This window comes from Ovis aries, chromosome 3, assembly GCF_016772045.2.
Source record: "Ovis aries strain OAR_USU_Benz2616 breed Rambouillet chromosome 3, ARS-UI_Ramb_v3.0, whole genome shotgun sequence".
In the NCBI taxonomy this organism is placed as follows: Eukaryota; Metazoa; Chordata; class Mammalia; order Artiodactyla; family Bovidae; genus Ovis; species Ovis aries.
The window spans coordinates 20,144,324-20,161,064 of NC_056056.1; the positions used below are offsets into that span (position 1 = coordinate 20,144,324).

The 16,741-nt window shown below is 51.1% G+C and overlaps 1 protein-coding gene and 1 long non-coding RNA gene across 2 annotated transcripts; one reads left to right on the forward strand and one right to left on the reverse strand.

The window, feature by feature from the left end:
• The first annotated feature begins 2,733 nt into the window (after positions 1–2,733).
• Positions 2,734–9,384, forward strand: C3H2orf50 (chromosome 3 C2orf50 homolog). Its single transcript, XM_027968330.3, has 3 exons — positions 2,734–3,222; positions 5,271–5,310; positions 7,956–9,384. Exons 1-3 carry the CDS (start codon positions 2,981–2,983, stop codon positions 8,145–8,147), a joined length of 474 nt encoding a protein of 157 aa, XP_027824131.1. The 5' UTR covers positions 2,734–2,980; the 3' UTR covers positions 8,148–9,384.
• Positions 6,604–14,469, reverse strand: LOC121819005 (uncharacterized). Its single transcript, XR_006059103.1, has 2 exons — positions 14,307–14,469; positions 6,604–7,172 (listed from the first exon to the last, which is right to left on the reverse strand). It is a non-coding gene; the product is annotated as an uncharacterized LOC121819005 (long non-coding RNA).
• Between the last annotated feature and the right edge of the window lie 2,272 nt (positions 14,470–16,741).

Below are 16,741 nucleotides of genomic sequence, written 5' to 3' on the forward strand. Positions count from 1 at the left end.
AGAGTGAATCTGGACACTTTTTCCAGATCAGTGATTGCGGAAAGAAATGTGTTCAAGCTAGACTGGCAGGTGCAGTCTCTTTTTCCCACCAGTATTTTATAATGGAGATGTCCAAATACACAGAAACGTCAGAAGAATGGTACAGTGAATACCCATCTACCATCCCCTAGATTTTATAAGGAACATCCTATTGTGTATGCTTGTCACATATATACTCATCTCTCTACTATCAGTCTGAAATAGTTTCTCAGTCAGTTCAGTCACTCAGTCATGTCTGACTTTTGCGACCCCATGGACTGCAGCACGTCAGACTTCCCTGTCCATCACCAACTCCCGGAGTTTACTCAAACTCATGTCCATTGAGACGGTGATGCCATCTAACCATCTCATCCTCTGTCGTCCCCTTCTCCCACCTTCAATCTTTGCCAGCATCAGGGTCTTTTCAAATGAGTCAGCTCTTCGCAACAGGTGGCCAAAGGATTGGAGTTTCAGCTTCAGCAACAGTCCTTTCAATGAATATTCAGGATTGATTTCCTTTAGGACTGATTTAGAAAATAATTTCTAAATACATTTTAATTTTTAAAAACCAGTCCACATGGAAACATTCAGCGTCTACATACATTGGATGCTCGGCCATCCAGGATTGCCGTGGCTGGCCTTTTTGGTCCTGTCCCTTATCTCCGGAGCAGGTGACCAGGAAACCTGGGCCAGGGTATCTGAGCAGACTGCAAGGCTGTTCCAGGCTACTCTGTGCCACCGGCTGCAGTCGGCCTTGTGCGTGGTGTTGCAGCAGCAGGCACTGGGCTCTGTGAACACACTGATGAGACCCCTTCCAGAGGCTGAAGGAGATCAAAGCTGCCACTTCTTGGGCACTGCAGGGACCTGTCCTGGCTCTGCTTGCGGCCACAAACACCTAAGAGAGAGCGACAGCCAGGGAACCCTGCTTCTGAGCCCTGAGGCCTCCCAGTTACCAATGGCCAGCAGTTCTCATCCTGGCTCTGGAGAGACAGAGGCCCAGTCCCGCAGCCCCAGGTTTTAGACAGACGTCCCAGCAGGTCACACTCACTCAGCCCCTTCCTTAGACAAGTGCCGGCAGCTCTCAGCAGTCTGGCAGCTCTCACCCCGTCTCCTCCCTCCAGCCCTCAGCCAAGGCCAGCGGGGGCTTCAGCACCTCCTCTCACCTGGACCACGGCCACGTCCCCTCACCTGCGTGTCCTTCCCTGGTCTTCTTTGCCCTGTGGCTCAAGGGCAGGAATGCTCCCTTGTGCACAAGCTCCGTGCACAAGCTCCCCACATAGCTCCAAACAGCCCAGGGCTTGGACCCCTCCCTGCAACCCAATGACCGAGCTCAAATACCTGTTCTCTCGTGTGTCCAAGCTTTTGCACTCAATCAGTCAGTAGCTCAGTCGTGTGTCCAAGTCTTTACAACCCCAGGGACCGTAGCCCACCGGGCTCCTCCATTCATGGGATTCTCCAGGCAAGAATACTGGAGTGGGTTGCCATTTCCTCCTCCAGGGCTCTTCCCCAGCCAAGGATAGAAGCCGAGTCTCTTGCATCTCCTGCACTGGCAGGCAGGTTCTTCACCCACTGAGCCACCTGGCAAGCTTTCGCATTTGCCCCAGTTTTTCGACCTGGAAATGCTAGGCACCCATAAGACCCAAGTCCTTGGGGCCTCCTTTATGAAAACTGAATCCAAAAGATGCTCCCAGGGTGGGCAAACAGCTGGTGTGTTGGCTACACCTGTGCGAACACCCTGGGGTGCCTTGTGCACCGTCCACATAGCAGGACTTGGCGTGTGTGTGCACGTGTGTTCACGTGTGTATGTGTGTAGCCATCTGCTAGTGTGTCTGCTTCCCAGCCTTGCAGAGGCAGGAGCACCATGCCCAACGGGTCATCCCACAGATCCATGACTTTGCCAACACACACGGGGGGTAAGAAGGAGTCAAGAGCCCGGGAAGTGCAACGGGCCGGGGACACAAACCAAAGGGGAAGATATCTGAGGATGCCAGCTGAGCAGAGCAGGAGGGGCCTGGGGCCACAAGGGAACTGGGCTGTGTGGGTCAGAGCAGAAACAGAGCCAAAGGTTCAGAACAGGAATCCCTACCCTGGGGGCTCTCACTGTTTCCTTCTGAGGATCTGAACTCAAGGCCCGGCTACAATTGGCACCTGAGTGGCCCTGGGCAGCTACTTATCGTGCTGGTGAGGGCCTCCATTTCCTCACCTGTACAGTGGGCTTGGAGATGCCTGCCTTGCATGACTAGGGGAGTCAAGCAAGATCAAGGGCAGCACTTTGCAAACCCTCCAGTTCTCTGCAGAAGAGCAGGTGTTAACTGTGCAGCATCACTGATCTTCCCTCGCCTGGCCTGTACGCAAAGCGCCACACTCTCATTCACAGAGAACTGCCCATCCACCTTCTCCTGTGAGCCCCACGGCACCCACCTGGGGCAGATTCCCACCCATGTCTCTTCTTACTGCTTCTCTCCCCCAGGCTCTACTGAGGTCTCCAGCCAGGGGGGCAGAGGGGCAGAGCTGAGGGCAGCCGAGCTGGCTTGGCTCAGACCAGGAACTCTCTCCACCCAAGCCTGGGGCTCAGATGTCTCTCTCTCTCTCTCTCTCTCTCTCTCTCTCTCTCTCTCTCTCTCTCTCTCACACACACACACACACACACACACATAGACACACAAGGCCCTCCCCTCCTTAGCACACTAGGGAGCTGCCCGTTCCCAGGGCAGCAGTCAACACAGACAGAAGCTCAGACACAACTGGGCTCCAATGCTCTCTGCAGCCTGGAGGGCCTGGTCCCCATCGGCCACTCTGAGCTCAGGATCTGGGGGGCCAAAGAGAACCTCTGCACAGCTCTCCTGGTGTAAATGCGGGAAAGCTCTCTGAGCTCAGGCAAGAGTCTCTCTCTCTCTCTCTCTCTCACACACACACACACACACACACACACACACACACACAGTCTTACACACTTGCACCCATGGGAAGCCGCCCCACTCCTGGGCTCCAGAGAACTACATCAGCTGAGTACCAACTGCGTTCAACCAGGCCTCCAGCCTCAGTCCCGTCCACTGCCCCAGGAGGCTCTGTGGTGGGCAGGGGTCCCGCGGGTGGCCCCCAGGCCCTGAAGGCCAAGCGGTCAGCCCCAGGGGCTGACGGTGTGCAGCAGGACCAGCTGTGGAGGGAGCTGCTGGAGGCCGAGAGGAGGAGCCAGCAGCGCTGGTGAGTGTCCTGCCCTGTCCTCTCCCCAGGGCCCCCCAGCCTAGCTCAGGGTCTAGGAAGCTTCCGGAGACAGCGAGACCTGGGAGTGAGAGGGAGTAAGCCAGGTGAAGGACACTGATAGAAAAGTGCTGGGCCAAGGAGCAAGAGCCTGGACCAGGGGAGGTGAGGGAGCCCAGCAGGGGCCCACAGAGTAGGGGCAGGTAGGCGGGAGGTGAGACCCCACCATGTGCATTCTGGAAGCCCGGCTTCCCTTTGCAATAATCCTTCCAGCTGGAGCTCAAAGGATGAACTGCGAGGGCGGGAGCGTGGGGAGGTCAGGAAGCCTGGGGAGGCGTGGGGTGGCAGCAGCCTGGGGAGGGGCGCCGGCCCTCTGACCCAGCAAAGGGCGCCCCTTCAGGCATCATTCAGTCCAGAAGTCCCTAAAAGAGCCGCCGCCGTGCCAGGCTGCCACAGGGGACAAGACGGGCCCAGGCCCATCTCCGCGGCGTCCTCACTCTCAGGACGAGGAGCCAGAAAGCAACAGAGACACAGGCAAGAGCAACATGCAGCTGGTGTCAGGAGGGGACCGACAGAGCAGACTGGCGTCTTGCTTTTCTGGGGGCTCACGGAGGCCTGTCTGGGGAGGTGGCATTCAGGTTGGGACCCGAGTATGAGAAGGGCCATGGAAGAGTTTGGTGTATTTTAAAAAGCCACAATATAAAGACCATGCGTGTGGCTGGGGTGGTCAGGAAGGGGACAAGAGCCTCAGTGGGGGGAGTAGGAGGAGGCAGCTGGGCAGTTTCTCAAGTCCCAATAACTTTTTTTCAAATGTCATGGGACACCCTGGAGGGTCTTAAGCAAGAGGCTGACTGGAGCTAGTTTACAGTTTATTTATTTATTTAGTTTACAGTTTAAATGACCAGTCTGGCTGCTGTTCCTGGTGAGGTGGAGGGGACAGGGCAAAGTGACATTTAAAGTGACAGCAGAGCTGCCATGGTGGCCTGAGCTGGGGACCGGTAGGAGAATTCAAGGGAGGTTTTAGTGGTAGAATTAAAATTGCTGATGGATGGACTAGAGTCGGAGAGATGGAGTGTGTGTGTGTGTTGGGGTACAGGGGACATTTACAAAGACAGGGTCCCCCTGGTGCCATGACTCTAGGTCATGGTGTTTGTGGTCTGTGCGGATTGGGGCAGAGAAACTTTTTTTTTCTTCTAAGTCTTGGAGAATTATTTGACTTTTTAAAAATAGATTAAAAATAAAACTGCCAGCACAGATAACACCATTCTTCACAGTATCACTTCCCCAGCACCACCCACCTTCCTCTGTCTCAAGCCCTGGAAGGTTACCAAGCTTTGTTAAGATGAAAGCCGGCTTTTCTTCTCAAAAGACTGGGAGACCAACCCCCCACCCCCACACACCCGACCCCGCCCCCACACACCCGACCCCGCCCCCGCACACCCGACCCCGCCCCCCGCACACCCGACCCCGCCCCCCGCCCATGCAACCCGACCCCCCCCCCCGCCCACGCACACCCGACCCCCTCCCCGCACACCCGACCCCACTCCCACACACACACCCCACCCCGCCCCCACACACCCGACCCCGCCCCCACACACCCGACCCCACCCCGGCAGACGCTTGGGGTGAAATGGCTTCCGGTTTCCTGATCCACCTGCCACACCCCCTGCAATCAGACTTTCCTCTCTATTGAAATGTTGATCTTGGAGTTTGTTCCACTTAATGATTGTAGTTCCTCCATGATGTAATGCACGCATTTGTGGCAGCAACTTATTCCCTTGAAATGGAGTGAAAGTGTTAGTCATGTAGTCGTGTCCGACTCTGAGACCCCATGGACTGTAGCCCATCAGGCTCCTCCGTCCATGGGATTCTCCAGGCAAGAATCCTGGAGTGGGTTGCCATTTCCTCCTCCGGGGGATCTTCCTGACTCAGGGATTGGACCCAGGCCTCCTGCATTGCAGGCAGATTCTTTACCATCTGAGTGACCCTGTTAAAATGAAGGTAAAAACGCCATAGGGAGGATCACACTGTCATCATGCTTTCCTTTCCAGGGCTCAGAACTGGAGTTTCCTGAAAGACTATGACCCCATGGTAAGACAGACCATGTTCCCATCTGAAATGCTTGCACTTGGAGTGTTTATTCATTCATCTGTTTATTGAGGACCTGCTGGGTGCTAGATGCTGCAATGGACAGAGATGAATAAAATGGAACCTTGTTTCCAGAAACTCTGGATTTGATGGGAAATAAAATACTTCTGTAGAGCATTTAGAAATGAATTTTCCCCAGTGTTCCTTGACTGCAGTGAGATGAACTCGCTGGAACTGGTAAGTACCAGCTGCTGACACGTTTCTCCCGGTCCGACGGTATCAGCAAGATAGAGTGACGTGAGGTTGGCCCCACATAGAGGATCAGTCTGAGTGAAAACACTTGTAAACAAATTCCCTGCATCTAATATCACCAGCCCCAATCCATCCTCCACGTGGCTACCAGAGTAACTTTTCTAAACTGCAAAACTCTCTCTCTCTCTCTCTCTCTCCCCCTGGTTTAAAATCCTTCCATAAATCTGCATTTTCCGGGACGGTTTGCAACACTTCCCATGATCCAGCCCTGCCTCCTCCCCCTCCTTGCTCACTCCACACTGACCGATGCACTCTCTTTTATGCTCTTCCCACTTAGCCTAATGGCCTCCTAATCATCCTTCAAGGCCCCACCCAAGAGGCCTCTTCCTGGCAAGCATGGCCAGATCACCATATTCTTCACTCCCCAGGACATCTCACCCATTCCTTGGGCACGTGCAATGAACAATCTTACCTGGCCATGGGCTTCCTCGGAGAAAGGACAAAGATGACTTCATTGCTGAACACATACCTCCAGCTAGTCTTTACCCCCCAGCACCCAGTAACTATTTCGCGCTCAGTTCACGTTAGAGCAATGAGCAAATGAAGAATGATCTGGCTGTTAAAAGCATGGTCAGAGAACCAAACTGCAAACTGAACAATGTAACCAGCCAACCAAGGTGGTGGCCGCACAAGCACGGCCCCTGTGGGTTTTAGGGATGGTGTGACATCTGTAAGACTAGCCTTGTGGGGCTGCTGCTGGTCCTTAGATGGAAGATTTAGCTCACAGGATCTGAATTCCAACCCTGAGCCCCTGATCCGGGCTCCCAGGCTGCAGGGTCTCTCCCTGCCCAGGGCTGTGTATCAGCAACCTGACCCCTGAGACCCACGCCCCGCCCAGAAAGCCCACACCGTGGGGCCACCTCCGCACAGACTTTCCCAGGTGAGAGCCAGGATCCTGTTTCTTAAAAACTGGTCCTGTCACTTCGATTTGACACAGAGCAGCACAAAGTTAACCATAAACAAGGACAGGGAAGGCTTATCAGATTAGTCATAATCCAGACATTTACTCAACACATCCTCAGTTTACAGAAGGCACCAGGTAGCATGTTCAGGGCAGCACCCCTCCTTAAGACCCCCCTTCAAACTGGAAACAAGCCCAAATGCCCCCGTGGCAGAATAAAGTGACCTGTGGAGTATTCACACAAACACACCACAGAATACCGTGTAACATGGAGAACGAAGGAGCCGCAGCCACACACAGGAACACGGGGGATTCTCACATCACATAGTGAGAGAAAGGGGCTGGAGGGCAGAGACAGGATCCCTTTGCGGTAAAGTTCAGAACCAGGCAAGCCAGCTCCTGGTACTGGCTGGTTGAGACCAGGTCCCCTTGGAGGTGGAGACAGTGACTGAGGGTTAAATGTAGGCTTCTGAGGCAGATGGGGTTCTGTTTCCTGGTCGGGGGGCAGGGGGGAGTTGGGGGGCTGGATTGATCTGGGACTTGAGTACTTGTGTGTGTGTTGCCCAGGGGAAGGGGGGTCGTTTTCATCCGGTAACTGCTTCCAAGGTGATAAGGGGCGTCGTCCCTAAATTGGTGACACAACATAATTCTCCTAAAAGAAAAGGGGGGAATGAGAGGGTAACAGGCAGGAGGGCTAGGGGTCTCCAAAAGGAGGAAACAGACTACAAGCATCAGATTTTTGGCTTCCCTGATAGCTCAGTTGGTAAAGAATCCACTGGCAATGCAGTGGTTCGATTCTTTGGTGGGGAAGATCTGCTAGAGAACGGATAGGCTACCCACTTCGGTATTCTTGGGCTTCCCTGTGGCTCAGGTGGTAAAGAATCCTCCTGCAATGCAGGAGACCTGGGTTCTATCCCTGGGTTGGGAAGATCCCCTGGAGAAGGAAAAGGCTTACCCACTCCAGTATTCTAGCCTGGAGAAGTCCATGGACTGTATAGTCCATGGGGTTGCAAAGAGACACGACTGAGTGACTTTAAATGTAAATGTAATGTGTGTGTTAGACTTAAAGTAAAAATTGACCAAAGAAATAAAACCAACCCCATGGTGCTCCCGTTATGAGTGGGGTAGCGTCTTTAGCCAGGACGATGGAGAAAGAGTTAAATGTGGTCCCTCCCTTGGCCATTGCAGGTCAAGCAACCCAGTGAAGGAGTCTGGGAAGGGAAGCCGCTGGGTAGGCAGCCCTTGGGGTGAGAAGGATGAAGAGGGTGTCTGGGCTGGAGAGTTGAGTTTGGATCCAGAGTGGGGTCTGGGGTCAGGCCCCCAGAGGATGCTTCCTGCAGAGGCCACCTGCCCCCCTCCCCCTTCTCCTCCCTGCTCAGGCCTCTCCAGTTGTCTTTCCCCCAGCAGATGACTCTCACTGTCCCCTCGTCCTCAGGGCAACAAGAAGGAGCCCGTGCAGCTGCCAGACTACGTGCCTCGCTTCTCTGACACTGTCCCCAATTCCACGAACCGGGCTGTGGGCAGCCGGGTGGACACGCCTCTGGGGAAAACCCTCATCGGCCTTGACTTCTTCTTCGTGGAAGGAGCCCGGAAGAAGAAGCTGGAAGAGGAGCTGCAGCCCATCTAGGAGGAGGGCTGGGCGGACGCTACTGGGGAGCCATCACCAGAGCCTCAGACAGCATCCCACACAAGCTGGGGGTCAGCATCTCTGAGCCCCGCATGAGGTCAAGAGGGTTCCTGGCTCATCGTCACACCTGAGAAGGACAGGATTTGAGGGCTTGCCCAAGGCCATGTAACTGGCAATGGTGGGGCTTCCCTAGGGGTCAGGGCCCACGAGAGGGGGCCGTGCACATAGTCAGGAGCGCTGACCGCTGAGTCGGGATCCTGCTCCTGGCTCTAGGCACCTGCAGCCTTGGGCAGATCACTGCAGCCTCTGGGCCATTTCCCCATCTGTGACGTGGTGTTTCCATCGCTGCTGTAACAGGTGACCACAAACTGAGGGTCTCAAAACCACACATGCATGTTACCTTGCAATCCTGAAGAGAGAAATCCAAAGCAGCTCTTGCTGGACTAACTAAACTGAAGGCGTTGGTAGGGCCACATTCCTTTCTGGAGGCTGGAGGAATCTGACGCCTCACCTCTTCCAGCTTCTGGAAGCTGTTCAAACTCCTTGGCCCTTGGCTCCTTCACCCTCAAGGGCAGAAATGTTGTTGTTGTTTTCCAGTTGCTTGTCATGTCTAATTGTTTGTGACCCCATGGATTGTGGCATACCAGGCTTCCCTGTCCTTCACCATTTCCCGGAGTTTGCTCAAAGTCATGTCTTTTGAGTCAGTGATGCCATCCAACCATCTCATTCATCCTCTGTCACCGCCTTCTCTTCCTGCCCTCAATCCTTCCCAGTTCGGGGTCATTTCCAATGAGTTGGCTCTTCACACCAACGTGGCCGAAGTTTTGGAGCTTCAGCTTCAGCGTTGGTCCTTCCAGTGAACATCCAGCATTGATTTCTTTTAGGATTTAATGGTTTTATCTCTGATTGACTGGTTTTATCTCCTTGCAGTCCAAGGGACTCTCAAGAGTCTTCTCCTGGAGAAGGGCAGCAATGGTATCTTCAAATCTCTCTCTCTCTCTGCCTCCCTCCCCTATCTTTTAAGGACCCTGTGACTACACTGACCCACCCCGAACATCTGGGATAATCTCTCCAGCCCACAGTCCTTAATTTAATCACACCTGCAAAATCCCTTTTGCATGCAGGGTCCCAGGGTGTAGGACATGGGTGTCTTTGGGGAGCCAGTTTTCTGCACCACACATAGGGATAAAATGGTCAATTTTGTCCGGTTGTTGGGAGCATTAAATGAGTTACCCTGTGTGATTGTTTACAGCAGTGCCTGTAACTGGAGGATGTATTTGCCACGGATGCCCCCCTCGAGGGAGGGTGAGCACCATCCTAATACCGTCACCCAGGGAAGACATGGGTCCTCAAACAGAAGCTGCCAAGAGGGTCAGCTTTCCAGTCAGGGTCTCCATCTCTTTCGCTACCCATGTCATGGGCAGGGCGGTCAGGGTGAAGCTGGAGTGAGGGGAGCCTGCCTGCAGCAGATCCTAGTTGAGACAGTGCCAGCCGCCCCAGGGAGTCCGTGACCAGGATCCATCCTCTGTGCCACGGGGCAGACAGGGAGGCACCTGGCCTGGGCTCAGGCCAGAAAAGGGAGCAGGATGCCTGGGGTCCAGGCGATGCTCATGTGAGCAGGCCTGGCTCAGGGTCTGGTGATCTCCTGCTGATCCTGGTGATCTCCTCCTGGAGATCTGCTGATCTCCTTTGCCTCCCAAGTGTGGTGTCAGTGGCCTGTGTCCCCTTTATGAAGGACAGTCTGGGCCACTCATGTCCAGGCAAAAATTGCAGTTAGGGCTTCTTTCCTCTTTTTGGTTAGAAAACAATGGTTTAAGGACTTCCCTGGTGGCCCAGTGGTTAAGACGCTAAGCTTCCATCGCCTGGGACATGAGTTTGATCTCTGGGGAACTAAGATTCCACATGCCACACAGTGCAGCCAAAAATATAAGATTACAAAGGTATATTTTAAGCAAAGAAGCCAGTGGGTTAGTCCTGCTCTTCCTCTTCCTCATGTAGCTGGGCTGGACTTTCCCTCGCGGTGCAGGTGCAGCCTTGAGACAAAGCTGTGGCCCAGGAGCAAAACAGCCAGTGGTCTTGTCTCCACAGCTGAGGAGGGGAGAGGACTTGGAGGAGGCGAGAGGGGGTGCACAGGTGGGAGGAGCCTGTGAGGGACATGTGTGTGTGTGTGTGTGTGTGTGTGTGTGTGTCACAGGTAAACAAACAGAAACAGCCATCACCCACATTTCCAGTGGTAAGCATTTAAATTGTATTCCCTTGTTTCTTCCTCTTGTGTGTGTGCTAAGTCGCTTCAGTCCTGTCTGACTCTGTGCGACCCTATGGACTGTCGCCCGCCAGGCTCCTCTGGCCATGGGATTCTCCAGGCAAGAATACTGGAGTGGGTTGCCATGCTCTCCTCCAGAGGATCTTCCCAGCCCAAGGATGGAACCCAGGTCTTCTGCACTGCAAGAGCCACCAGGGCAGACTTTGCTTCTCATAACAACCCCCAAAAGTTAGCAGATAGGGAGGTTATATTCACGAGAGGCTAAAATCCTGAAACTCTGGAGACAAAGCCCAAGTCTCTGGGCTTTCCGCTGTGTCTTTTGCAGGAGCCCATCTACGGCCTCCTGAAGACAGAGGAAAATGGATCAGGGGAGAGAATGGCCACTTTTTCTGACACTTTCGTGGGCTTTTTTCAGTTTCACAGCTAACCTTAAATGTCACTGTCATTTATGTGTTTGGAGTCCTTTACTCCTCTCAGCAAACTTCAGTATCATTATGCTCTAAGGTGGAGAAAACTGAGGCACAGAGAGGTTAAGTCACTTGCCCAACAGCGTACATCTGCCTACTTCCAGCGACTGACTATAGGCCTGAGACTACACTCAGTCACTGTACAGTACTGGACCTCCGTAATCCTCCAAAACTTGAGTCCCCAGTATTTAGCAAAATTTAGACCTCTTCTGCTCAAGGACAGGCTTTGGGTCCTTGGAAAAGGAGGACTGTTTCCCAACCTGCAGGACCCTCCATTACCACCAAGAATAGGTCTTTGGTATTATCAGGGGTTACTCAGGACACCCACTTCACTGCCAACCCTTGACCCCTGCAGAGTGTAATGGAACAAACCAGGCCTGATTCTGGAATGAGACAAGGTTACTCACAACAGGACACAGCCCTCTGCACTTGGACTTGGAGGCTGCAGCCCTCTTTTTCAGAATCTGAGACAAAACTGGGTTCCCTGTCCAATGTGAGGTCAACAGCCTGGACAAAAGTCAGAGGTCAGTACAGTCAGGGTCAAGGTCACATCAAGGTAGCATCACAGGACAGCCAAGTACCCAACCGGGACTGGGCTGGTCAAAGACAGCTGCTGGTGGCTCCTTAAAGACTCAATCTGCATTTTTGCTATAAGCAAGCTCCATTTTACATTTATGCCCAGAAAACAAAAACAAAAAAGCTATTTCCATTAGAGAGAGTATGTCAAAGAAAGAGGCATTCTGGGAACTCCCAGGACATGAGAGTAATCAAGGTTAAATAGGATGCGGGTGATTGGGCCCCTGCAGACTGGAGGGACCCTAGGGGAGTTTCTCTGTCTGCCCTGGGCAGGGGGTGGGGTGGGGGCTGGGGCTCACCCTGCCTCACCACTTCCTTGGAGCACAGTCACTGACAGAAGTGAGGTGTATTGAGCATAGAGTTTGTGCCTGGCCCGTTAACCAAACCATCTCCTTTGTAAGTATTATTGCCATCCTCTCCCAATTTGGAAATTAAACCAAGGACTTTATTCACCCTGGCCCAGACCTACACCATGCAGCATCCTCCTCTGCAGGGCTCAGTAGGGAGGTGGGGTAGGGTGGGGGGACAGATTCCTAGGACGTCCCCAGTTCAGGACTTCTCTGAGCTCTGAGCCTTCTGTGAGCCCTGAATCTCCCAGCTTCCAGGGGACCTTTACAGAGTTGGTACAGCAATGCAGGGCAATACACCAGGCCGTTTCTTGCTCACAGGTCCACATGGAGCTGACATCATGGGCCCCATGGGGGCAGAAGCTCACCCAGGGAGCACTCCCGCCTGCCTCATAACCTGAGGGGAACTGGAGAAACACCAGGCTCCCTTCAAGACTTCAAGGTCATACAAGACAAAGGAAGTCTGAGGACATAACCCAGGTCAAGGTGACCAGCTCCCGAATTAAACATAAGCAGCTCTAAAGGACACCTTGAGACTATTAGATAATGGACTAAATGTCAGATAATATGGACTAAAGATTAGATATCAGCTTAAATTTGCACAAGGTGATAATTATACCTGGATATGTAAATGAACATCCTTCTTCTTACAAGATATATGTTATTTAGGGGTAAAGCATCATCAGTTCAATTCAGTCGCTCAGTTGTGACCGACTCTTTGTGACCCCATGGACTACAACACACCAGGCCTCCCTGTCCATTACAAACTCCTGGAGTTTACTCAAACTCATGTCCATTGAGTCAGTGATGCCATCCAACCATCTCATCCTCTGTCATCCCCTTCTCCTGCCTTCAATCTTTCCCAGCATCAGGGTCTTTTCAAATGAGTCAGTTCTTCACATCAGGTGGCCAAAGTATTGGAGTTTCAGCTTCAGCATCAGTCCTTGCAATGAATATTGAGGGTTGATTTCCTTTAGGATGGACTGGTTGGATCTCCTTGCAGTCCAAGGGACTCTCAAGGGTCTTCTCCAACAACACGGTTCAAAGCATCGATTCTTCGGCACTCAGCTTTCTTTATAGTCCAACTCTCAGATCCATACATGACTACTGGAAAAACCATAGCTTTGACTAGATGGACATTTGTTGACAAAGTTATGAAGCGTCATGTCTGTAACTAACTTGTAAATGGTTTAACAATAACAACAAAAATGTGGGTGGTCTGTAGGTGAGTGATGGATAAAGCAAAGGTGGATAAAAATGGTAACAACTGATAAACTTAAGAGCATATGGGTGTTCACTGAACTATTCTTGCAAGCTTTCTACAGGCTTGGGGACCTTCTAAATGCACGTATGAGAGGAATGGCCCCTGAGCTGATGGTTCGCCTACTGATGAGACGGACTGAAAATGGAGTCACTCAGTGCTTGATGCCAGTGTTCCCTGGAAGGTATTTCCAGCCAGCTGCAGTCAGGGAGCTGCCTGGCTCTGCTCAGCTGTGGCCCAGGAAGTGGGGTCAGGTTCACATGACAGGCTAGGTAACTGTGCGTACAGGGAAGAGCAGACTTCTTCCAGATAGGGACACTATTATGGGCTGCAGAGATATCCCAGTGAGTGTGCATGGAAGAACACTCCCCACACCTGTCTCAGGACACAGAGAAGCCCCAAAGATCAGCCATCATGCCCGTGGGATGTCCCAGCTGGGATGTGTGGCCTCCAGGACTCACACCTGACTCCACCCAGGGCCGCACTCACCCACAGCTCCAGGAGCAAAGCCAGTGTCCACAATCCCCAAAACATTTTGCTAGTTTGCACATGGTAGGGAACTACCATATTTTGAGTGCCAACTGTGTCCCTCTCAATAACCTTATGAGGCAGGTATGGTTGTTTCTGTTGATGTTGTTTTAGTCGCTAACTTGTGTCCAATTCTTTTACAACCCCATGGACTGTAACTCACCAGGCTCCTCGGTCTCTGAGATTTTCCAGGCAAGAACACTGGAGTGGGTTGCCGTTTCCTTCCCCAAGGGATCTTCCCGACCCAGGGATTGAACCTTTGTGTCCTGCGTCTCCTGCATTGGCAGGTAGGTTCTTTACTACTGAGCTACTGGGAAGCCCTCGGGTATGGTGATCCCCATTTTAAAATGAAGAAATTGAGACCAAGGAAAATCAGGGGCTAGCCCAAGATCATACAGCCTGTAAAGGCCAGGGTGTGAGGACGGTGGAGGCTGACAAAACACGTAAGTCCTATCTCGCACATCCCAGTTTCCAAAGATGTCCCCGGGGCAGCCAGCACTCACAGAACAGCAGGGATGGGCTAGGCCCCAGGTTGGAGCAGCTCTCCTATGGCTGGTCCTGGGGCAAAATGACAAACAGAGTCTAAGATAGAGGGAGGGAAAAGAAGGAGCCAGAGCCATGTGCCAGGGCAGGAACTCCCAGCCAAGACCTCTTCAAAATGGGAACAGCCTCCTTGCTTCAAGGGATAAATGGAATGACTTAATGAAAGTCACGCACCTGGGCACACAGCAGGCACTCAACAGATTCCAGACACATTCATCGTTGTCACTGCTGCTGTTGATCATCAGCCTTTGATGCTTGCAGGAAAGCGCTTCACTTCAAAATAAACAAATGGGACCTAATCAAACTTCATAAGCTTTTGAACAGTGAAGGGAATAACAAAACAAAAAGACAAGCTACTGATTGGGAGAAAATGTTTGCAAATGATGTGGCTGACAAGGCTTAACTTCCAAAACATGCAAATAGCTCATACAACTCAGCATCAAAAAAACCCAAACCACTCAATCAAAATACATGGGCCAAAGCCCTAAATAGACATTTCTTCAAAGAAGACACACAGGTGGTCAAAAAAGGACATGAAAATGTGGTCAACATTGCTAATTACAGTATTGGAGAAATGCAAATCAAAACTACAGTCATTTCAACACCGATCAGAATGATCATCATCAAAAACTTTACAAATAATAAATGCTAGTGAAGGTGTGGAGAAAATGGAACCCTTTTACATTGTTGGTGGGAATGTAAATTTGTACAGCCACTATGGAGAACATTAGGGACTTAAAAACTAAAATATATCCTACTTCTGGGCATTCATCTGGAAAAGATGAAAACTCTAATTTGAAAAGATACATGCACATGTTCAAGGCAGCACTATTTACAACAGCAAAGACAGGGAAGCAACCTAAATGCCCATTGGCAGATGAGTGGATAAAGGAGATGTGAGATACATATATTTATAATGGGATATTACTCAGCCATAAAAAAAGAATGAAATGATGCCAACTGCAGCAACATGGATGGACATGGAGATGATCATACTAGATGAATTAAGTCAGACAGACAAAGACAAATATTTTATGATATTACTAATGTGTGGAATCTAAAAAAGAGTATAAATGAACTTATTTACAAAACAAAAACAGACTCACAAACATAGGGGAAAAAACTATGGTTCCCTAAGGGGAAGGATGGGAGGGAGGGATATTTTAAGAGTATGGGATTAAGAAGAAGACAGTATCACATGTGAAATAGATAAACAGTAAAGAATTACTATATAACACAGGGAACTATATTCAGTAATTTATAATTTTTAATGGAAAAGAATCAAAAACTATTTGTATATGAATCACTTTGCTATGCCCCTGAAACTAATACAATATTGTAAGTCAACTATACTTCAATACGATTTTTTAATTAATTTATTTATTTTAATTCGAGGCCAATTACTTTACAATATTGTGGTGGGTCTTTGCCATACATTGACATGAATCAGCCATGGGTGTACATGTGTCCCCCATCCCGAATTCCCCGCCCGCCTCCCTCCCCATCCCATCCCTCTGGGTTGTCCCAGGGCACCAGCTGCGAGTGCCGTTTCATGCATTGAACTTGGACTGGTCATCTATTTCACATGTGGTAATATACATGGTTCAATGCTAGTCTCTCAAATCATCCCACCCTCACCTTTTCCCACAGAGTCCAAAAGTCTGTTCTTTATATCTGTGTCTCTTTTGCTGTCTCACATATAGGGTCATTGTTACCATCTGTCTAAATTCCATATATGTGCGTTAATATACTGCATTGGTGCTTTTCTTTCTGACTTACTTCACTCTGTATAATAGGCTTGTTTCATCCACCTCATTAGAACTCATTTAAATGTGCTCTTTTTAATAGCTGAGTAACATTCCATTGTGTATATGTACCACAGCTTTCTCGTCCATTCGTCTGCCGATAGACATCTAGGTTGCTTCCATATCCTGGCTATTATAAACAGCGCTGTGATGAACATTGGGGTTCACGTGTCTCTTTCAATTCTGGTTTCATCAGTGTGTATGCCCAGCAGTGGGATTGCTGGGTCATATGGCAGTTCTATTTCCAGTTTTTTTAGGGAATCTCCACATTGCTCTCCATTCAATAAGATTTTTTTAAAAGGAATTTCTTTGCTTCCCTATGTTACTCTTCCTACATGATGTAACCGTCCACTGACTAACAGTCTAACCAGGGTGGAGGCCAGGGCCATCCCCGTGGCACATGCCAAAGCGGGAAGCGCTCGCACCAAAAGCATGGGATCTGAGCATGAGCTGGGTTTATTGAAACCATGGGGGACACTTAGTCAACTGTCCAGATTCTCTTTGCAAGTGAAACCTGAAAGTATACCTCACCATAACTGAGACTCCATCCGGGATCCAGGGTGAGCAGGCGTGCCCCTCCTCCCCGCCGCCTCTCTCTCCTCCAGAGCCGGCTTCTCCTCCCTGCCCTGTGACAGGGCACCCTTATGCCCTCTTTCCTCCACTGCCCTCAGCTGCTCACAGGAGACAGCCCAGAACTGAAGAACTGCAGCTCCGTGGCCAAGTACAGCCAGTTTCCAGTGTTCAGAGCAGCAGAGGATTTCAGAAGAACACAGAGAGAGAGGTTATGGAGAGCAGGGAGCGCTC

Bases quoted from the DNA above. Each gene is read 5' to 3' on its own strand.
- C3H2orf50 (XM_027968330.3), top strand. From the start codon at position 2,981: ATGGGAAGCCGCCCCACTCCTGGGCTCCAGAGAACTACATCAGCTGAG. The intron at 3,223-5,270 runs GTGAGTGTCCTG...TTTCCTTTCCAG, and splicing joins AGGAGGAGCCAGCAGCGCTG to GGCTCAGAACTGGAGTTTCC. The intron at 5,311-7,955 runs GTAAGACAGACC...CCTCGTCCTCAG, and splicing joins TGAAAGACTATGACCCCATG to GGCAACAAGAAGGAGCCCGT.